Genomic DNA, 24,199 nt, shown 5'->3' with positions numbered 1-24,199 from the left:
TATAGGCAGCATCGCTACATGGTGTCTTGCATTGCTACTTGTCCTTTACCACATGAGTATTACATCATCATCACTTAAACCCAGAGCTCATTTCAAGGATGCCATCCTTACCTTTATCTATGTCTGAGAACGAAAAACCCACGTTATGATTAATATCGATTGTTATCTTGATGAGATCTAAAAATCAATAAAAGACAAGTGTCTGGCTTCTGGGCATGCCTCAGCCGGGCTATCTAGAATAGGTGGAGTTGGGAAGACTCCCTTTAACTGTGGCTGCTTACTGCGCTGAATTAAAAGTAAAACGTGAATGGGCATTCATTTCCTTTGCTTTCTGATTGTAGACACAACATGGCCATCTGCCTCAACCCCTTGCTTCAATAATGCCATGATGGACTGTATCCTAGAACTGTGTGAAAAAAATAAACTATGCTTATCTTAAGCCCCTTTTATCAGTTTTGTTTTTTGGTTTTTTTGTTTGTTTGTTTGTGTTTTTTTTTGTTTTTGTTTTTGTTTTCTTTTGTTTGGTTGGTTTTTAGCCATAGCAACAAAACAAGTAAATGATACAGAAAACAGGCACCAGAAAGTAGGGCCATTTTTTTAGATAAACTTGACTACATGAGTCATAGACTTTTGGAACTGGTCTGTTGGAAGTGTTTAGAACTTGGGGCTTGAAAAGCCATTAGATTATTTGAGCGCAGCATTAAGATCCTTGCTGGTGGAAGCTTGGAAGTCACGAATGCTAAGAAAACTGGAAACAGTGGTAGCCCAGGTCAAGAGGTTTCAGAGAGGAACATGAACTGTATTAGAAGGTAGGCTATAAGCCCTTTGTGTACACTATTCTGGCAAAAAAAAATGTGGCTATATTCTACCTGTGTACTTAGAACTTGAATAACATCATATTTAAGATAATAAACTAATATATAAATTTCAGCAGAGGAGCTTTCAGGCTGTGGTATGACTACTGCTTATTGTAGTGTCCTTTAAAAGTCAGGTCTGCAGTGAGAAAGAGCAAAAATATTTTCAGAAGGAAACCGAAATAAAACAAAATAAAACTGTGCAATGAAAGGGGAAGGAGCAATTTTAAGTTGTGCTCAAGGAATGTGCTGAGAAGAGGCCATAACTGTTATGAAGAAACCTCTTGCTATATGTCATGACAGGGAAAGAGGTGGCTTGGGGTCAAGACACCATGGATCAAAAGCTCCAACTGTAAAGATGCAAATTTATTTGAAATGGCAAAGTCTGAACTGGGAATGAGTGTATCTTACCACCCTTTCCTTCAAACAGGAAACTTTCCAGAACAGGAAGAGAAAAGATTACAAGAGCTAGTAGGGATGGAAGACACCAAGGAAAAAGGACCTTCCAGATACAATAGGAGTGATACACATAGGAACTCATGGAGACTGAGGCAGCATGAACAGGGCCTGCTCAAGTCTAAAGAAGATGGAGACTGCACACTGGCAGGGGAAGTGGACACAAGCATCTATCCCTAACCCAAAAGCTATCTTCAATCAACAACTGCTCCAAAGGAAAAATTAGTTTTCCCCAATGGAGTCGCTCTGGGTATACAAATCACATTTAAAGACAGGCCCTATGGCCAGCAGTAGATGGCCAAAACAAAACAAACTCAATGGTATTTTTGGAGGGTATTGTCTCATAATGCTTTGTTTGGACATGTTTTTACCTTACAAATCTTTTTTTAATTATGTTTTCCAACTTTGTGTTTTTATGGAAATTCTGTGTGTGCAAATGCAAGTTTCTCTGTATCTGTATGTTTTCTTGTGGTTTTTCTGGATTATGTTTTGTAGACCAGGCTGGTCTTGAACTCACAGAGATTCCCTGCCTGTGCTCTGGAGTGCTGGTATTGAAAGGCGTGCACCACCACACCCAGCTATTTTTCCTCATTTTTAAATGTTTGCTTGTTTTGTCCTATTCTGTTTGATTTCATTGTTCTTAGTTATCTGTTAGTTTTATAATCAGAGAGAGAAAGAAAGGATGTGGATTTGGGTCAGTTGGAAGGTGGGAAGGAACTGGAAGGACTTGGGAGAGGGAAAACCTTGGCCAGAATACATTTTATGAAAAAGATCTATTTTCAATAAAAACTAAAATAACAAAAAAGTAACCAGCCACCTTTGGAAGTGTTTCCCCAGGATCAGTGTGAAAGGTACACAGAGGCTGAAGGAACTGTGGCCCAAGGAGGACTAGGTTCCATGTGGAAGAGGCGGCAGAAATTAGCAGCACCACTCACATGGCATTGCTATTGCACACATAAAAGATACCAGGTTTACAAAGTTATGGAGTATCGCCCCATGGATCCAGATTGCCACTGAAGCTAGACTATGTAAAACAGGTTCAAAGTCCCTGCAAGGAGGCCCTGATAGTCCAGTACATTACTCTGCGGAGGTGACCTCTAAGCTGCGTTGAGGACTTCAGGGTGTTGGAGATGTCGGGACATTGAGATATCTTCTGAGGTAGGCTGCAGGAATGAAACTGAGGCAGTCCAACAGAGAAACTATACATATTGTAGGTTGCAGAACTGGAGGGGTGAAGTATCCAAGTCCCCTGGAACACAGCTGATCCCTCACAAGCCCCAGATGTCTAGGATTTGGTACTTGCCCTTCTGTGTTTTGGACTTCTTTTTTGGCTCATTTATTCCTTGTTATGCCCTATTCTTCCCTTTTGAAACGGAATGTCTGCTCTGTGTATAGTATATACCAGATCTATGAAATATACTTTTTGATGTTATGAGGCCTCACAGTTTGCCTTGAGTCTCAGAAGAGTTTGGGCTTTCGAACTGTGGCTGCATTGTTTAATATTACAGGGATTTTTGAAGTTGGAATGAAGACATTTTAAACCAGGAGCCTATGGAGATAAAGAGGAGATGATTGTGGCTTGAAAGTGATACGTTTTGATAACAAGTTGACAAGGGGTAGACATTTAATGGTTAATAATGGTTATAGAGAGAGGATCTAGATACATCTAGTAGGCAAGCATTTCAGAATGTCTATGCTGGATTACCTACAATAGGTTGGCCTCTGAGAATGCCTGTGAAGGAATATCTCAATTGGGTTAATTGAGATGGGAAGACTCACATTAGCTGTGGGTATCATTATTCTACAGGGTGGGGTTCTGGACTGAATAAAAAGGATAAAGCAAGCTGAACATGGGAATTCATTCTCTGTGCTTGCCAACTGTGAATTCAATATGGCTACTTGCCTCAAGCTCCTGCCACCGTTACTTCCCCATCATGACTCTTACACTGAGAACCACACTCACCCTGTCTTAAGCTGCTTTAGTTAGGCATTTTGTCACAGCAACAAGACAAAAATAATGAAGTTCTTACCTGGATTTCAAAACATCTACTTTTGTACAAGACATTGCTAAACACTAAAATAGGTCAACATCATAATTCACTTCAGTATCCAGGTTCCCCCTTTATAGGCTACAAATTCGAATCTCCCCTAATCCCATATGCTACAATTGTAAACCACAGTGGGAAAGATTTTGGACTTGTTTGCTGGAAAAAAATGTGGCATGTGAACTAAGCCCTAAAATAGATAGTGCCCTTTAAAGAAGAGACAAAAGACACTTCTCTATTGCCTGTCTGTCTGTCGTCTGTCTGTCTCTATGTCCCCTCCATCCCTCATCTCATTCTCCACAAGCACATGTGTGTATGTGTGTTGGGGGTGTGTATGTGTTCCTTTCCTGCATGCTGAAAGCAAATCTAACTCTAAAGCTGGCAGTGGTGAGATAATAAGAGAAGGTCACGAGTAGAAATGTTCTTATTTGTCACCTCAGTGACTTAGTTCTCCAAAAATGGAAGAACTAGCTTACACAAAAATGGACGAGTTTCCTTTATTGGCAATAAAACACATGAAATTTGTTAGTTCACAACTCTGGACTTTCCAGAGTTCTGATCCCTTTCAATCAATGTCTCAAATTCCACAGGAGCCTGATTATGCTGACAATCAACCTCCTTTTAATACAGCTGTAAATATGATCAGACACTGCATTTTTGTCAATAACAGTCCTCAACTATAAGACTATGAGATAGTAGTCACAGATGCTGCGTGGCTTATAGACTTTTCTTGAACCAGTATTTAAACCTATTTGCTATATTTTAGTCCAGTTGGAAAGATAGTCTATCCCATAATTGCTGAATTTATATTCTCATCATGAAATTCTATTGAAGTAATAACACAGTTCGTGAAAACCTCTGTTTTAATAAGCCTTGCATTTCATGTGACCTCAGGTGATAATTTAGTTACACAATATTTTTATTGTGTTTTCCTTTTTCACTGTAGAGCACTTTTGCTCCAGATTCACTATTCACTAAGAGTCTCTCTTCTTCCAAATTTAACCAGGTTAGGGAACCAATATTAAATTACATACTTGAGTAAACAATTCTGCTATGGTATTAGTATCAATAAAATGCAGGAAATAGAAAGTATTCCACATGCTTCCCACAAGAAAATACTTACTATAAGCCTTACATTTGTGGGGAAAGATTGTAGTAACTCTCTTAAACAGTTCCATCCAAAGACACACTAAAGTAGCCTTTCTTAAGGAATCAGAACTCTCCTGCTTCTACTAAACTTTTGACATAGGAGCACTGATTATGCTTTCTCTCCTTGATTTCCTTTGTGTCTAAGTCTAAATTTTGCTGTGAAGATAACTTCTCTCTATCTCTGCCTTGAAATTTGATACATGCACATATGGGTGGCAGAAATTCATAATAGAATGTAAAAGGAAAGGATTCTATTGACTGGTTGGTTCTTTCCAGAAATGCAAGTGAATAGAATTAGGAATAATGAACACAACAAATCCTATCCAGGGCTTTACCAAAAGAGTAAATCTTCACAGCTTGACATCTCATCCTTCAATATCAGATTTTCTTCTGTGTTTCTCTGAGATTGTTATACATGTAAAAGCTTTTTTTGTTACTAGATATAATTTTCAGTGGATTGTGTAAGATATAAGTAAGTCATAGGCTAAACAATTTGTGGGTGATATTAGAATAATTGACACCTACATTATAAAGACATGTACTAGATGTGGTACAAGCATGATGTACATTTTAAACTCTTGCCGCAACAGGCCGCAAAGCTGTCTGGCCAGTAAAAAGGCAAGTCAAGATGTCCACACAGGCGACAAGGCCATCCTGGATAAAAAACATGCAGGGTAAATACAGTTCCAGATGCTTATTTATGCCAAGTGGGGTAAGGCATGGGTAGCAGGGACTCGCAGGTCTCTTTTAAAGATGTGTTTCTCAGTATGTGTAATTCTCTATGTTGTAGTCAAGAGACTTAAATCTAGTTGCAAAAACATTTGCCTTATCCTGCCCACAAATACTAAGATTATAAGAGAGGTGTGTGTGTGTGTGTGTGTGTGTGTGTGTGTGTGTGTGTGTGTGTGTGTGTGTGTGTGGTGTATTAGAGGTGGGGGAGATGTGGGGGAGTGATTCTTTGCCCATTTCTCTTCCATAATTTCTACTTACATCCCTGCACTTGCAAGTAATTTACAGATGGAGCCCCCCTCCAGCTGCATTTTTTCCACCTTTACAATGGATGATGTGTTTAATGGAGGCGAAAATGCCTGAACATAAAAGAACACTCAGCAGCTGTCAGTCATTCAGACTCCTGAGAAGTAAGCCGCAGAAGGTAGATACGGAAGTCCCAGGATCCCTAGTAAGGTGCCTTTTGTTGTTGCTTGTTTGCCTTGCAAGAAAGAGAGTATATTTGGACCTTAAATGTTTGATGGTCTTTAATGCCCATCTTCATTTTCCTCCTACAGTTAAGCCACTCTCCAGAAAAGCTGCTTATTTTAAAACCAGAAACCACTTCAGAAGGAGAATTCACTTCTCTTTTACTCCTGTCAAGGCTCTGTCAACTTAACGTGAAGACCTGCTCATAAACAGCATGCCATCTGATTAAACGAATTTTCGAGGAGTATTGTCCCTAGAAGGAAAACAGGGCAACCATGAGCGAGAGTCTCCACTTTCTCAGCTTTTAGTCAGCAAGTGAGACCATTCACATGATCCTGCAGGTATCATTAAAATAATTGGCCCAAAGTGGCTGCAGAATACAGGCTGCCAGCTCCTAAGATCCTGCTGAATTTAGTCTATTTTCTTTCATCTAACCACAGCAGACACTTGCCCTATCACCAGTAAGTTTGACTGCCACTTGCTTACAGGTTTCATGTAAAGGGATGAACAATTTCTTTTTGTTTCATTTGAAGGCATGGGTGTTAGGTAAGTTTTGTTTTGCTTCTGCTCCGCTGTTTGTTTATAGCATTATGGGGTTGTATCCTTGAACTTACAGTCATAAGAGAGAGGCGCAATACTGACCAACCAACAGAGGTTTACTACACACCGACTTGTTGCAGAGCATCAGCCTCTGATGTTCACGGTTACCATTCAAATCCAAAGAATGAGAAGAACCAAGGGAGGCTACAAAACGAAGTGCAATTTTATTTCACTTTTCTCGATAAGACAGGTAGACCGTTGAGCTCAGGCTTTTAAATGTATATAGCTAACTGTTCTATCTCTGCCATCTCTGATTAAATTTAGGACAGTTTTTTGCAAAAATCTTAATTGGCTTGGCAGTTTGTATTCTCAGGGAAGCAGACTCAGGCAAAAATAAGCAGGCATGGTCACATTAGGCTGGTCTTTTGAGATGGACACCATTCAAAGGCACGGTAAAAAGACAGGATTATTTAAAGGAAGAAGTAGTATCATGATGGCATTTAAATGAAAGCCTGAGATAAGCCTGCATCCCATTTGAAGTGCATGGCACATTTGGAGCTAGTCTGTTTAGAGAAAGATGCCCAGGTGCCCCTTTCCTACCTTCTTTCTGTAAAAGGGGATCTAACCTCTGAGAAATCTCTCGTCAGCTTGGGTGACACCAACAGGAACTGACAGAAGGAGGTTTTAAACTAATAACTCAGTAGAACTTACAGGGACACCAAGCACACAAGCAAAGCTTGCTTTTCTCACTGCCCCTAAATTGAAATCTTCCCTGCTGACTGTCCATTTGATTGGGTTGTGCTCAAATCTCTTCTATTTGCCTTTCTACAATCAGTTGTCTTTATCCCATCCTGTATCAGTTAATTGTTGTTAAGTTTTTATGGTTGTGGTTGGGTTTTAAATAAAATCATGAAGAACTTTTCTTCACAGAGACTTGAGGAGAAGTAAGATTAATCAGGAATTAATTAATTAATGGTCCCAGTGACAGGTGAGCAGCAGGAAGCCAGGACAGAACACACTGAAGAATCAGAGATGTAGTAGATGCGGTCCTAGAGACTTATAACACCGAGAAACAGTGAGCATCCTGGCTTTTTGCTGGGGAGTACCTCTAGCCTGGGTCTTCATCCTTGAGGTACATAAGCTTCAGTACTTCAATCATTACGAAGTTTCCTGGCTCTGAAATTCTTCCTCTTATTCCTACATATCACTGGGATTAGGAAGCCCTATACCTCTGCCTAGCCTACCAAAATACCTGTGAACCAGGGTCCCCAGGAAGTACTTGGAGGTCACATTGAAGTCTAGTGAGTGCACTAGCCAGGGCAAGTGTGGCTCAAGCTTATGTCCTTATGGAGGACAGAAGGAGTAGAACAGGAACAACACTGGGAAGGAGGGTCACCCACCAGCATCTCAGGCTGCAGTGTGAGGATGCGCTCTGGGGAAGGGTCCCAACTTGGCTTTTCAAAGCACAACAGCAACTGACCAGCAAGACTGTCAGGTGGATGTCAGTGGAGAACACAGTCCTGTAAGAAGGGAAGCTTGCCAAGGGAAACTTAGAAGCCTAAGCTTCGAAGGGCCTGGATGGGCAAGGATTATATGAGAGAACAGAGGTCCCATGGCACTGTAGGGTAGGTAGGAAAGGAAGTGAGAAGAGGAGAAAGTGGCACTAAGGGTTCAGCAACTTCAATCCTCCCTTAAAGACTCAAGCAATACAAACATTGGCTCATTTCCCCCACCGTCCCCTGCCCTTTTAAGGAGCTATTTATTGTCCCACTTGTCCACCCTTGTATATGCAGGTGATGGGGGGATTGGTTCATCTTCTCATAGGCAGAGAACTTCTTCAGTCGCTCACAGTAAGCTATAAAGACTTTCAGGGTTATAAACAATCCTCCTGGAGACTTGATTCAAATACACAGTGCAAGTCAGCGGTATCATTAGCAAGTACTCCACAAATGTGTGGCCTTTCCCCCTACTAATTATGGCTACTTTTCAAAGAGTTCTGAGAACATAATTCTGGGGAATTTCATCAAGTTCTCCATTCAGTTTCTTGATGCCTGGTCTGTAGCAGATTCTGGCCAGGTGGTTCAAGATGACCAGAGCCTTATTCACCAAAATGTCCACAAAAATTTATTTTTCTGTCCTCACACAGGTTGTGCCTGATGGCAATGTAGAGTCAGATGGTGTTGCTCTGGGTCACCTTGTGGAACCAATCAATTAAGAGGGCAGTTTGCAAAAGGTCCAGGCCCAGATTAAGTTTCTCATTCAGCCACTGGCTTCTGTCAGAGTGCTTTCCATGATGTATTGCTTCTCTTCATGTTTTGAGTCTATGTATTACATAAACAGGCAAGTGGTATGAGACATCCAGCAAATGTCCCAGGAACCCTGTGCCATGGGAATTGTTCGGATACCATAGTTTTTATCCACTAGTCCTAGTGGACCTGAGCTGTGAGTTCTGACTTTATCCTGGTACCTTGTAAAATCCGGGTATGGATGGGCTGGTGTGGCTTCTCTCACCTAAGAATCTGCCCTTGACTAACACATTCATTCCCTGACATTTTCAAATCCAGCAGCTAAATTATTAAGCTAGGGGTCCTATATTAAAGACTGGGAAAGAGACTAGGCTATGTGTACACGTCTGGGTGATGATGCTTGGAGTCAAATGTATAAAGATTATTTAGGGTTGTTAAACCAAATGGAGGATTCTAGAGAAAAGAGTAAGATCAGAAATTCAAGCTCTTTTACTGACATGTCATATAGCTACAATAATTAGATCTTCTGTAATACTGGTATGAGATTAAATGTGAAAAGTTTGCAGAAGCCTTTCTACAGGTGTACATATTTAAGTGCAAAAACCATCAGTCATCATTTAACTCTCATTTCAAGTCAAATGATATATCACCATGCAAGGTATGACAGAAGTGAGTGATGGACCCATATTTGGGACTACAACACTGCTGCTCCTTCGGAGAATGTGATTCTGTGAGATGTCAAGAATAGCAGTCAGGTTTTCAGTATTGGAAGCTAACTACTTTAAACTGCTTGTTAGTGCTTTTGATAACTTCTTAGTATAAATATCATTTTCCATTGTTTTTAAATTAGACTGATTTAGACATGTACCCAACTCGCAAATGTTTTATGGCTAATGAATGTTTATTCATCCACAACCTATGATGATTATTTTCTTAAATGCATGTAGTGACACAATTTATTTATTCATATTTTGTTCTTTTCTGCTGCTTGTGACAATATGACCAATTTCACATAAACATTTTATTTTTAAATAGACCCCTTCCTTATATTAATTTGACATATACTTTGGGGGAACACTGGCATTCAAAAACAGACTTCATAGTAATGAGTTCATTGATAGCAACTGTATTTAACAAAGTAAATTGTTCCAAAGATGTATCTCTTCAAAATGTAATTATCTGTCACGGTAAAGAATTAGATGAGATTAATAGGAATGTGGCATCTTTTCACTCTCGTGACTTCACCTCTGATTTTCTGCAGTTAGATAGCAATGTTGATGTTCATAAACTGCCAGGTAGAATTTCAGTGTTTACAATAAAAGTATCTCTAAATATTTTTATTAAATTTCCTTTGTGAAATTCCTTTTAAAAATGTAATTTGCTTCTACTTAGGGGAACCATAATATTTATGCACTTTGAAAAATATTATTTTAATAATTTGATAATCTTTTATCAAATTTCCACACAGAATTAATTAAAGGTTTAAAATTTCATGACAAAGAACTAGTTATTTAGAAATATAAATAAGTTTATAAAAGAATAGATAATGTTACTTCAATTTCAGTCCTCTTGATTACTTTCCAATTGTACAATTAAAAGCCATCAATTTAAAATCTTAGTCATTAGACAATTATAAATTATTGGGAAGTCTACACTATATAAATATCTCTATTAAAATAATGTTTCATTATTGTTCCAGGTGTGTGATGTGATCAAAAGAAAGCTGTTTATAGACAATTATTGTAAAGTCTAAGCACTTTGAAATTAACATTTCATTGTTATGTGTTCCACAGTAATTTTATCAATATACTGAAAATGTTAGGAAAAGAATCATCTAATTATTCTAAGAACTCATCCTCTGATTTTTTTTAAAAAATGTATTTCCAGAGATGGAGGATGGAGTGGGAGAGCTGGTGTTAAAATCTGTTCTGTTTATTTTAAACTACATGCTTATGATTTAATATTATCCTTTGTATTATTCTCTTACTTTCATTCCTGTAAATATGAAGCAATTGCCAGCTTCCAGCTTCAAACATCAAAGACTTGCAGAAATAGAAGACAAATTCAACATTTCAAGGAATGTTAATTAGGTTTTTACTCAGTATGTCTTATAACTATGTCTCCTTGGTTTTTTCTCTATTGTTTGTGTAGTTTTTCAGTTGCAATGCTTGTCACTGACCTCTTCCCATCACTAACTCTATTAAACCTTGAGACGTATTAGTATCCTGTCTCATGTGTGGGGAAACCGAGCTTTGAGAGCACTGGAGAATCCCACATGGATTCAAAGTCAGCATTTGAGATTCCATCACTTGTGTTGGTTGTGTCTATGTTTGCTGCTCCCCTAGCCCACCTATTTTAAAGTTACATTTTATTTTATCTTTTTTTTTAAATTTTATGTATGTCTATGCCTGAATGAATTTACATTTACCACATGTGTGCAGGAGCTCATAGAGACCAGAAGAGGGAAACCAATTCCCTAAAACTGCAGTTCCAAATGGCTGTGAACCTCTTGATGGGGGTGCTAAGAAATGAACCTGGGTTCTCTTGAAGAGCAGTAAGTACTCAATTGCTTAGCCACTGCTCTAGCATCACTTGTTAATGTTTAACATGTTAGACTTTATAATAAAATCAGTGGCCCCCGACTGTGTGGATGATCTCTGTATATATCCTCTATGCTCCTTCCTTGGTTGTTGATTTTTAAAATCCAAGGCATAAGCACAGGACTTCTGAGACCACAACAAGCTCTTCTGGTTTTTGAAAGCAAGTAGCAATCAAGAAAAATAAGTGGCCATACCCATAGTCCACTAAATAACTGATGCATATAGAATAAATTCTGAAAACCAATTCCACATATTTTTTCAGTGACTGGAGTTGTTGTGTATTTGGTATGAACCAGGCACTGTGTTGTGCTGTTATCGTGGAGGTGAGTAATTTAATCCCCAAACCCAGTTGAGAAAAGCAATGTATGAATGTGCTCTTGATTCACATTAGTACAAGCTGCAGCAGGGACCTGAATCTAGCTCTAGGCTGGGGATGTCTTTCTATATGCTGTGAATGTGTTGCTCTGATTGATTGATAAATAAAACGCTGATTGGCCAGTAGGCAGGCAGGAAGTATAGTACAGGCGGGACAAGAGAGAGGAGAATTCTGGGAAGAGGAAGGCTGAGTCAGGAGTTGCCAACCAGACACAGAGGAAGCATGATGTAAAGATACTGGTAAGCCATGAGCCATGCGGCAAAGTATAGATTAAAAAATGGGTTAATTTTAGTTGTAAGATCTAGCTAGCAAGAAGCCTGAGCCACAGCCATACAGTTTATAAGTAATATACGTCTCTGTGTGTTTATTTGGGTCTGAGTGGCTGTGGCCCAGGCGGGACTGGAGAAAACTCCAGCTATGGTTCTAGATAGTTTTCACCCAGGAAGTAAACAGATATGTCATTTTTGAATAGGTTAGCCTTTGGGTGGTAGTCTAAGGTTCTAGACTAATGTTTTCATTCTCATGGGTCCCCAGCATACGAGCTGACTTTTTGGAACCTACACCCTATTGTGGGATACCTTGCTCAGCCTTGATGCAGGGAGAAGGAGCTTGGTCCTGCCTCAACTTGATGTGCCATACTTTGTTGACTCCCATGGGAGACCTTACCTTTTCTGAGGAGTGGATGCAGTGGTCAGAGGTGTTGTTAGAAAGGAGGTGGGGGAGAGAAGGGGAGTAGAGGTGGGAGGGGAAACTATGGTTGGTATGTAAAATAAATAATGAACAAACAAATAAATAAAAATTAATGGCAAATACACAACAAAATCAAAACAGCTCACTCCAGCTTCTTCTTACTTCAGAAAGACTAGGGAAATTGACATTCATCTTACCAGTGAAGGCCAGGAAAGAAGCTAACAAAATATAAAAAATTGAGGGCCAGCCAAGCAACACTTGTCCAAAGAGAATAGAGATTGGTTCTATCACATCACATAATGCTGTTTCCTTGGACAGCTGGCAAATAATTTTATTGAAATCAATTGTGCAATAAAATTAGGTTTGGGCAGAAAAATATATTTCGATGTAAGAAAGAAATGTCTGGTTTCCTCCATTTTTGGAAGAAGAAAAGATAGAAAACATGGAGGAAAGGAATGCTGAGGCAAACCACTGTGATAAAGCTGATTTGATGCTATTTACTTTCATTGTCAAAAAGTATGTTCAGAAAAAAAATACAAAAACAACATGACATGTTATGTAGAGATGGCTCAGTGGTTCCAGAGGATAAGTATTGGATTCCTAGCACCCATGTGGCAGTTCACAACTGTCGGCATCTACAGTCCCATGAAATCCAAAGGCCTCTTCTGGTCCATGGGCACAAGGCATGTACATGGTGTATAGACATGCATTCAAGACAAAAACAACATACAAATAAAAAAAATAAAATATTTTAAAAAATAGTAAAGCAGATATGTGACTATAAATTACTACCAGAATATAAAATTAAGAATCTCATTGATTCAAAAAGTAACAGGCAAGTGGTTAAAAAAAAATTGCACCTGCTTTGAAGAGCCATAGAAATGTTCTCTCTTTGGGTTGCTGCCTGCCTGGCCATTGCAATCCAGGGTGGGTTTACAAGTTATGGTGCTGGCATTGTGGCTTATACCACCATCAAACCATTTAAAAAAAATATATATATATTTTTTTGGAATTCAGAATACAGCTTAATATAAGGCCTTAGTTTTGATCTTGAACATAGAAAATAAAAACTAAACCTACAGATTTTAAGACAAATGCATTTTAAATCATGTTTTTTTTTTTCTCTTCTCTAGTAACTTCTGAATGCTCAATCTCAGGGATACATGTTTACATATCTTTTACTTTCCACAATAACCACACTTATTTGCATCCTGCATGATGGAGGAAATGGGCTACATTCACAAAGCAGTGTATACTCATTGCACTCAACAGTTGTTCACTGGTCCTCCTCACCAAGAAAGAAAGAGCCCACTATTTCTGTATGCTGTTATGCGTCAACTCACTTCCTCCAGCTCTTTCAAAACAAGAACAATCACAAAAAATATTAGGACAATGGAAAACTGTCTGACTGTGATACTCATAGTTGCGCATAATTAAATTGGATTTGGAAGGCAACTACCTTTAAATAGATCATATCTACATAGAATTTTGTTAATTATTCTAATGTTGAATTTTCATCACAGAAGAATGAATATAGGCCACTTTATATTGAGGAAATAAACAAAAAAACACAAAACATAGGACTGAATGTCATTCACTTGGTGTTTCCTCAGAAGCATATACTGTGCCAACTGCTCAACAGGTTGACCCTTGTATGAAATATCATGATCCCCACTGACACAAAAGAAAACAGGTAACTTCAAATGCAAGTTATTGCTTCCATTAGTTGGCTGGCTAATAGTCGGGTCAACTATGTCAAATTAATCAGACTAATTTCAAGTCTGACTTTTTAAATACCACCGTATTTTTCCATAGGGAGAAATTATTTCTAGAAAGGATTATAGATTCCCCATAGCTGAAAATAAGACAATATAATGTGACCCTATGAGTGATCTTTGTGTGTTTTCATCTGAGCTGTGACAATGAATAACAATGGTCTGTTCTGATTTTACTGCTAGAAATGAAAGTTACATCTACCTATGCTTTTCAAATGTGGAAAATTGATTTTAACACCCAAACTGTCAGATTGTTTGACTTAATGTGGACTGGTGCTTTGTGGACTTTTCATGATTGTGCCACTTTATTGCAAGATAATTTTAAAAGATATTCTTTTATATGCTGTTAGTCCCCAAAACTAGCTCAGAATTTTGAATTTGCCTGTAACATAAAACGAAGTTCTTCAATTCATGTGATTTACTCACTTAGCACACCCTTGAGGCATAACACAATTCTTTAAAAAATTTCAAATCAAATATATGGCCACCACTTTTTCTTGTAAAATGAATATGAATGGGTAGTCAAAGATTTTTTTTTTTTTTTTTTGGAGGATGATCTGATCGTTTTCCCTCTTTACATAAAGCACATTTTCAGCTGTATGATCAAGGCTACTCAATATGATTCAAGCTTCTATTTGTAGAAGGCATTTTTGCTTTAAGACTCCTGGGGACCTGGAATTGTACTCAGCAATGGACAGGCTGAAAGAATTGGTAAAATGTGTTCAAGATTTCCAGGGTGTCTAGAGTATAATGAAACAACTCTATGAAAAATTAACAGGACAATGGCTGGAAAGTTGACTCAATGTGTAAAAGCATTTGCAGCCAAGCCTGACAAACTGAGTTTGATCCCCAGGATCCAAATGTTGAAAACAGAGATCTGACTTCAACAAGTTGTCTTCTGACTGCCACTTCCCAAGTGAAGGCAACAGATTTTTAAACCAAGACTATGTCCTACTCAGGCATTATCTAGAGACTGTTTCCCTGAAGTGCATAGGGAAGGCTGAAGACAGAGGACAGAGAGAAAACAAAACAAAACAAAACAAATTTGAAGAGCTCATGCAAATGCTGGAATGAGCTAAATTACCATTTAAATTTAAATGAGTTAAATTTAAACATAGATATGTGAACCCTTGAAGGGTGTAGAACAGGGAGAATCCAGGCCATGTGTCAAATACTTGCAGTTTCTGGAAGAGATTCTGATGCAGCATATTAACTCCCAGGAATACTGTGCTATTCTGTACCCAAACTTTCAGCAAAGAGTCAATGAATGGTAATAAAGATAAAGCAATAATGGCAGATACTGCCAATCCATTGAGTTTAACAGAATCCAAGACTGTGTTGTGTATCATTAAGGAAAGATTACCCCATTATTGAGGTTTATAAATCACTGAAATAATAAGAACCACCTTTGCCTGGAAATATCAATGTGTCCATCTAGATAAAGGAGTTAGTATTGGTATCCAATGAAAGCCTGCAATAGCTCTGTCTTTAAAGACTGAATACTATTTTATCATGAAGGTCAGCCTTAAGCTAGACAATTAGTGAAGATTCTATGTAGTCCTGCTGGAAGCTAAATTCTGACTCTACCATCTACACTTGGAATTATGGACCAAACACTGAGATTTTCTTAGTTATAAAATATGAAAAATTACTGAGAATGAACCTTACATGGATATCTTAAAGACACAATGGGGAAGGCAGAGAGGAAAGAGAGAGGGAAAGAGGGAGGGGGAGGATGAAAGGAGGGAAAGGGGCAGAGACAGAGTAAGAGCAAACTTATCTCCATGTATTCTTCACACTTCCCAGGTACATTTATTAAATTTGATTGATTCCTTTTCTGGTTCTTAATAGAACATTAGTATGTTGCATGTATAATTTGCAAATACCATTTCAATCTCTTGTGAATTTGAAACCTTAACTCCAACTGAGCCCCAACTGAACTTTGTCAACATGCTTTCACTTTGTAACATTTTAAGACACTTGATGAAAACTGTATCATCTCACTTCCTCACTGGTAGATGTACCTCTTTTATTACTGTGGGTATACTGTTACTATAGGAAAATGGTGTAGAATACATTAGAATGTCTTAGAAAAAGTATTTAGGAAGGGATCTTTTAGTTCCTAAATAGCAAGATCATTCTTTTATGAGTTTAACAGAGTAAAATGTAACATACTCTTGTAAAAAGTAGGTTAGCAGTAAATACATTGAGATTTCCAGTGGGCTGGAAAATAGAGGTGGTTTGTCTAAGATTTCATTGTATTCTTCTAAAGTCTCCAAAGTCACCCTAGAGCCCAGGAAGTGAATGAAGACCTTAATAAATTCTACTAAATGAATGATTCTTATTGGTTGAGAGCCTAGTTACAGTAAACTCCATAACTTATCCAAAAAAAGGGAAGATTAGCAATCACAGTACTCTATGTAAAGTCTTCTCAATGTAGTAATATGAATTTCCTTCTAATCCTGGATTTCACAGTTTACTGCCCAGTTGAAGTCCTATAATTAGTAATGCTAGTTAACTGAAAGGTCATCATTTTATTTCCTGATTCATTCATCCAATGTCAAATACATCAGTGGTGAAATAGTCAAGTGTTAGGAGAGAGCGGCTCTGAAAAATCCTTTAAGACTAATCTAGAAACAAATCTGAGTTGTATGAGTAGATGCACCACCTTGAGTATCCATCTAAAAGTACAGACGAACAGTGAGCAATACTTAAGTAAAAGGGACAAGAATTCTCAAAGGTAACATTCAAAAATCAATAGTGTATATTGTGAAAGAGAAAGATTTCTGTGATTTTGTACACATTAGTTACACGTGTCTGCTTGTGTTGCTCAAACACAGAATGCTATTCTTCCTGTGGTGGTGTGTTTATAAGATCATTTTCTGAAAATATTTCAGTGAGGACAAAGGAAGGAACATTTGACTACCACATTATCCTCTTACACAAAAAGACCACTGTCTTTAAAAATAGATGCTGTTTTTACAGTAGGAGGGTATGGACACTTTAAAGCCTGCTTCATTTTTGTCATCTTTGTTGTATAAGAATTTCTCTCTCTCTCTTTTTTTCATTTGCATTACAGCAGAAGTACTGGTTACATTACAGTGAGTTTACTCAGATAAACACAATGGGTTTTCTTTTAAAATAAGCCTTTACTGAATATATCAACAAGGTACTGTATAGTGTAGAGTGAAGTTTGTAGTTAACAAAGTGTGCAACATGGTAGGTCTCAGAGGATGCATGACACAGAATCTTCCAGCCCCTTGCAGTCCCTTGTCAGAGAAACACACTAAACACAAACCAGAATCAAGTCAACAAAGGATTCAAACAGTAACAGATCATCAAAGTTAACGTTCAGTAAATATTATCCTATGAGGCCTTACAGCAGTGATGCCTCATTTTGCCATAACTGGTTACAAATCTCACATCCCACAGACACCTTTACAAACAGCCCATGTATATGTATGCATGGAATTGCATGTTATATTAATTTAAAAATGCCTGTTGCAATGGCCTTGGTTTGTGCTCTTCTGGTGGATGTGCAGCTAGAAAACCAAATACTATAACAAAACAACCTGGTTTGCTAAAACAGTATCATACTGTGTACAAAATGTTTTTCCCACAACCAGTGAAAAGCATCCCCACTGCCAACAATTGCTTCAATCCTGCTGATGAAACTGGAGAAGGGTGTAGATACAGCTTCCCATCATTTCTTATTTTAACTTAAAAAAGAAGAAGAAGCTAAGTTGGACAAGATTAAGAATTGAGAGTTGTTATTTTGTGTGTGTATCATTTTGCTGTTGGGCACTCTCTTATTTTGCTTCCCCATTCAGTTGGAAAAGCAGGTAAGAGTTTATGTGTTATCCTCAAGTTCTAAAGCAACATCTAATGTTCCCTTTGGATAAGTCAGAGATAAATGCTATAAACAAAGACATCAATGAAAATTAACCACTTCACTGTCAAAAGCTGCAGAGGATGCTGCAGCTGAAGTTTGCTGATCCAGTGTGGCACCTGCCTCTGAAGAAAACAATGGTGCCTTGTATTTGGAATGGATGCTCTCCTCACGTGAAGAGCTACGTTTTCTCCAGGGGAGAAGGAAGGTCTGGCTGTGCGGCATAACTAAGATCATTATGACCTCCATTATTAAGAAACAGAGGTGTAATATTAGCTATGCCATTAATACATTTTTTCCAAAAGATTACATTATAATTTTTGTTTTACCCTTGAGAGAAAATGTCTAATATTATATCAACAAATATCTGGAAATGGCATCATTTCTCACAAGCGATGATTTTTTCACTTACATCATAAATAAACAGGGAACACCCTTCTCATGTCTGCCTTTGATTGTTCCAAGTGTTATACCGCCTAGCTAAGGCATGTGACAGTGTTTAAGTGAAACCCAGGGTCTCCCTAGGGTCATATGCAACTCTACAAGCAAGGAGGTATTGGTGACTACCTTCTGTTTAACTATTGATATATCTCTGTGACCATGCTTTTCTTTTTCTTTTTACAATGTCCTCTGTGTAGGTAGAGGTATTATACTGACAGGGGGTGACACTATCTGAGATCAACTAAACTTTGACTCTTAACTGATCACCTCAGAATAAATAATGAGGCTGAGAGAGAACCGAACACAGAGGAGATATAACTGCAGGACAGTCTCCTGATTAAAGATGCCAGCCAAAATGTCATCCAGTAAGAACTGCTGCTCATCTGTTTTTTTAAAGTTTCATAAGATAGTACAGATTATATGATGTGATTTCAACTCTGATGTAGGAGTCCCTCAAGCACACTACTACAGATGGTAGTCTGATTTTCATGGTAGATGTCTTTGTCATGCTGCTCATAAGATCAAAATAAAGATTTTTTTTTCTTTTTGTCCAGAAACATCTTCTACCAGAGCAAGTTTGAAAGCATCTTAACCATTTTACATGACTGGGCCTCTACAGTACCACTTCAACTCTTCAATAGTGTTGTGGATGCCATACAATATTGTGGGAACCTCTCTGCTCTTCCTCCTGGGACACAGAAACGACATTTCCACAGTCCCAAATCCCACTGGGAGTTTAACATACAATATAAACAGATAAGAATAATTATCTTGTTTATAACAAAATAAAAATCCTCAAAAATTAAAGTACCATTATATTTTTCAACACACAGCTTTACCTACAGTGAGATGTAAGAGGACAGTGAAAAGGAAACAGCCAGCTAATACACAGAGCCCCATGTCACTGTCCTGATTTTAGATGATGTAACGCTACACTGATCACCATTCCAGATGGTCTTATTCCTTCACTGTGTGAACCTACTTTTACAGAAACCAACAGCCCACACCCTCTAGCTAATAGACTAAAGAGGAAACCCGAGTCACTTTAGAATTAATTAAATTAATTCATAACTATGTTCAGCTCTACTGACTGCACAGTTTCAATGCTTGTGTCTACAACATTATCGCTGCAGTTATATTTTCTGCTTATTCTGAGGGATGAGGGAGATTAAAACATATAAGTCAGGGTATATTATTAAAGAAAATAAAGCTCTCGCTATAAAGAAAAGCTTGCATAGCATTTTATACCTAAACTTTTACAAGAAGACACATCACAGTTTTATTTTGCTTAGAGATGAAGAGAAAGCAAGAAGAGTGTGACATTTACTTCATGAGTCCCTAAAGTGATAGATGGTTGTAAAGGAACACAGAATGAAATGCCTAAATGTGGCTTTGAAAAGAATTCCCCAAGGGTAAATTTCTTTAGACAATGTATGTGGTCTATAGCCCTTCTACACCTAAGGGATGACAAGAATTAGAGTAAATTATGCATCTTTTATGAAAGTGGACTTGCTTCAAAAAAAATATCTAGCATCAATAATGGACATCCCTCTCTTTCCTATACCCTCTGCTTTTGGCCCTCCTCTGCCATCACTAGGGAAACCTTGCTTTCTCTGGCTTATTCATTTTCACTGGTAGTCTTTTAGCATAAGATTAATTATCACCCTATGAGTACAAAATTAGAGGGATATCCACAATCTAAAAGGAACAAATGGAATTCAGAATGTGGAAGAGGACCGAAGTTAATTCAAAATGGAAACATAGTATTGCTTTTTAACAATACGCATTATTTTGGCCAGTTTTGGTGTCTTCACAGAACCATTGGCAATGAATGTCAATACGGATTGTAATATGTAGAAACACATGGGGATATTTTGTGCAACCAAGATTTGGGTCCATAATTTTCTTTGAAATACCAAGCAGAGGGAGAAAACAAAGGTGGCATATACAACTTAATCACAAAAATATATATATGCAAGATGATTGGAAGACAAGAATTTGAGAGGGGATATACGTATTAATTCAAGCTATTTCAACATGATACTAGCAAAGCCAGCAGACACAGTGTAAGAGAATCATTGATTTTTTTCTAAGTGGTATTAGTACTCTTTAAATAAACACCATTACTGTAATATATTCCAAACACTGTTCTTTGTTGGTCTAAACACCATGTTGATGTAGCCTTAGTGAATCTACCCAAATAATTTTCATTATCAAAAATAATTCCATTCAATATAATTCTTCCCATTATTTTTATTAGCCTCTTCTAAAAAAATTATTCTAGAATATAACTCTGTTGGATATGATTCAACCTGACATGTGATTTGAATAGTGACGGTTTTAAGGGGAATTTTCTTGCTAGAACTGATCATATTGGTCCCTGAAGATGACTAGAATCAGACTCAGGTTTCCAACTCTGTTATCACATAAGGCCAGGGAAGCATGAAGAGTGATTTTGAAGTTCACAGTCAGAAAGCCAACCCTGGGGTTTTAAGGACATTTCAAATCTCTCACTTTCTTTGATTTGGTCAAGTAGGCCTAACTTATCTCATGGGAACTGGCTTCCTTGTGATGTTCTATTTCTTGTACTGGGTCAAATTGGAATAACTACCTCTATTATTATATTATGGATTTTTCAAACAGCGTTTCTTCCAGGCCAGGAGGTATAGAAAACATAGAAATAACTAGGCCATTCTTTCTTTACTCAAACTATTCCTCTTACCCTGATGAGCCCATCTGAATCTATCCTTTTATATGACTATCAGCTCTACAGCTTCAACAGCAAAGTGGTTAATATGCATCTTAAGTATGAATCACTCATTCTTCTGCCTTGGCATTGGGTCCTCATTGTACAACCCAGTACAGTACTTCAGCAACATTTTTTTTTTAATTTTAAAAAGCAAAGAGTTACAAAACTGTTTGTAATTAACTTGAAATAGAAAAGATAGCACTTTTTTTTTAAATCCCATTATATAGTACACCGTATAAATTACAGAGTATTCAAATGCACAAATGCATCTGGGTAACATTTATCAAATGTAATTTGCGTGTCTTTATGTGCACACACATGTGTGTTCTTGAGAGTTTGGTTGTCCACCTTTCTCACGTTGGACCTCTGGCTGTTACGTATGGCAATGCTCCAGATCTGGCACACTGCTGTTGCAGTATCGCATGTTGTTGGGGATGTGGCAGTCTGTGTAATTAATGCCCCCATTTGGGGTATAAATGGGCTGCAGTCTGAAATCTCCTTTAAGGAGCTGGTCGTTATTTAAGGAGACAATCTGAAAACTGGTTTCCGTCATCTCCAGGATGGAGTTGTCCTTTTTGGTGCCTGCCTCGCAATAGTCATCTTTCCGTCGGCCCCGGTTGTATTTCCACTTCTGGGAGGTGTAGCGTCCCTTTTTGTGCATGTGCCAGCAAAACACGCTGAGCAAAACCACGAGCACAAAAATCACTGCACCCCCGATGAGGCCCGCCAGCAGAAAAGGGGAGCCCATGCTGTGGGAAGTTGTCTGCTCATGGCTAGAAGCAGTGTTGCTGCCGTTGTTCAAATAAGAGGCATGCGTAGTGGCCTCCGAACAGATGGTATCTTCCACAGTGCGGTAGTTGAACGCATCCAGCGGCACTAAACAAATCCGATAGGTGGATCTGGGCTCTAAATTAACCAAACTCAGGTGTTGCTTCTCGCCACTGACAATTCGTTCCTGAACAATGCCCCCTACAAGACTGTGGCCCATTTTGACCCATGTCAGTTTGTATGCCATCACAGTAAAGAGAGACAGCCAGCTGACTTGAATTGAAGTATCGTTAACAAAGTGGATGGAAAGTTGGATCCTTTCAGAAATAGGTGGGGTCACTCTTTCTCTGCCATCCCAGTCAGGGATGGTGGGAAGTTTCGATGGGGTAGGAGCTGGAGGCACAGAGCCTCTGCTGGGACTTGGGACAGAGAGAGTAGGAGACGGAGTTGTTGGAGCAACTGTACTTGGAGCTGGAGTGAAGATAGGTAGGCCAGGAGTTGTGGTGGGACAAGACAAAAGATTCATATTCAGCTCCCTGACGGCCATCCCCCGGACTTGCTCAGGACCTTGGCACATGAAACCACGCACATTAAGAGAAGAAGGGATATATTTGAGCCATTCTGTGACCCATTTAATACTGCAGTCACAAAACCAAGGGTTATTCCGAGCAGTGAGCTGTTTCAGGTTGGAGAGGTGATCAAAGACCCCTTGAGTTAACATTCGTAGCTGATTGTTAGATATATCCAGCCGTTCCAGTTTACGGAGGTTTGAGAAGGCTGTCAATGGGATGTGGTTTATCTGGTTATCTTGCAAGTACAGCCTAATCAGATGCGTACCTGGGAGATCCGGAGGTGGGTGGGAGAGCGAGTTCCGGACTATGGAAAATTCCTTGAGCTTGGTGAGATGGCTGAAGGTGCCCTCAGCAATGCCCTTGTTGGTCAGGAGATTCCCATCCACAATCAGACGCTCCAAGCTTGTGAGGTTCTGAAAGGCCATGTCTGATATGACGGCAATTCGGTTCTCATCTACTCTCAGCTCTTGCAAGTCTACAGGAAGCCCAACAGGCACGCTGCTCAGGTGATTCTTTGATAAAAACAACAGTTTGAGGCTAATGGCCTCTCGGAAAGCTCCGTCCTCTACGCCCACTGTAGATATGGAGTTGTCGTCTAGGTGGAGTTCTTCCAGCTTCAGAAGCTGGGCGAGAGCAGCCCGCGAGATGGTCTGAATGTTGTTTTCCTGCAAGTGGAGGACTCTGACGTTCTTAGGAAGGTTCATGGGAAATTCATCCAGTTGGTTGCCATAAAGGTAGACCGTGTGCACTGACTGTACATTGTGCAGCTCTGCAGGAAATCCAGCATTATTAATTTGGTTGTTGTGGAGGTAGAGTACGGTTACGCCCTCCGGGATCCCAAGAGGCACTGAGGTCAAGCTTCGCTCATTACAGTAGACAAAGTTCCTGTCACAGCGGCATACACTAGGGCAGGCCAGGAGATTTGACACTTGTGAGTAGAGCCCCAGGGAAATCATAAGCCAAAATTTTAGAAAAAAAGCCCTGTGGCTGGGCCACTTTGTAGTCTGCAGGCCCATTGCTGAAGGACAGAAATAAAATACAATGTGATGAAGGGAGAAAATAAAATCAAAAGCAACGACAAATAACAGTGAAAACAAGAAAACAAAAGCAAAATGACCGGATCAGGTTCTGTCAAAGTCTAGAACTTCTGTTGAGAGGAAACGACCTGAGGGCAGATGGTAAAACAATCCTTCTGATGTGTTTAGTCTGATCTGCCTAGGTTGCCCCTCACGCAGTGGTCCTCCATGTGCAAAACAACTCCACAGGGAGAATTTGCCGCATGAGCAAAGAGTGACGCCGTGTGATAAGTACTGTCAACAGAAGTCCAGCCAGGCAGGCAAATCTTGCTTCTTCTATAGTAAGTCGGGCCAGTATAGAGCAGCCTAGGAACTTCTTGGTTAAACAGAGTCTGCAACCTGTTGTAGAAGAGAAGACAGGAGTCAGTTCAGGGTAATAATAGGATAAACAGTGCTACAGCTATCTCCTGGAGCAAAACTGTGACTGGAGCTAAGTCTCGGGATCCAGGTTGGTGGCATTTCAAAATGACAATCGTTTAGCTCCAAAGATGTCTAAGAAATAAACGACTGCAGTATGAGTCATTTCTTTAAAATGAGATGGGACTATTACATTTATTATCAAAAATCTTTACACATCAATCAGTACTTTTTCTTAAATATCTATTTGCATATCCTTAGGCAAGTGCTACTGATGCCCTGTTGGATTCTTGGTGTCTGTTAATGAAGATTAGTTGTAAAGCTCTGTTATTTTAAGGTGGAGATGGGGGAATTTAAGAGCTATGTCACGAAGTCCTACTGAATTATCAACTGTAAAAATGTAAAATGGGAATTAAGCC

At 38.9% G+C, this 24,199-nt stretch overlaps 1 protein-coding gene across 3 annotated transcripts in view; it reads right to left on the bottom strand.

Annotated features, from left to right (window-relative positions):
- Positions 1 to 9,431: 9,431 nt before the first annotated feature.
- Positions 9,432 to 24,199, bottom strand: part of Flrt2 (fibronectin leucine rich transmembrane protein 2) — a 105,599-nt gene continuing 90,831 nt past the window's right edge. For all 3 annotated transcript variants that reach the window (XM_052738705.1, XM_052738703.1, XM_052738704.1), the window contains exon 2: positions 9,432 to 23,762. In XM_052738705.1, the coding sequence (XP_052594665.1) occupies positions 21,381 to 23,363 (1,983 nt within the window). In that variant the 5' untranslated portion in view covers positions 23,364 to 23,762 and the 3' untranslated portion in view covers positions 9,432 to 21,380. The remainder of the gene's footprint in view (positions 23,763 to 24,199) is intronic.

The sequence above is a fragment of the Peromyscus californicus genome, unplaced genomic scaffold (genome assembly GCF_007827085.1).
Source record: "Peromyscus californicus insignis strain IS unplaced genomic scaffold, ASM782708v3 Scaffold_15__1_contigs__length_86483966, whole genome shotgun sequence".
NCBI classification, from domain to species: Eukaryota; Metazoa; Chordata; class Mammalia; order Rodentia; family Cricetidae; genus Peromyscus; species Peromyscus californicus.
Note: the sequence above shows the minus strand (reverse complement) of the source record. Positions and strands in the feature narration are given on the sequence as shown.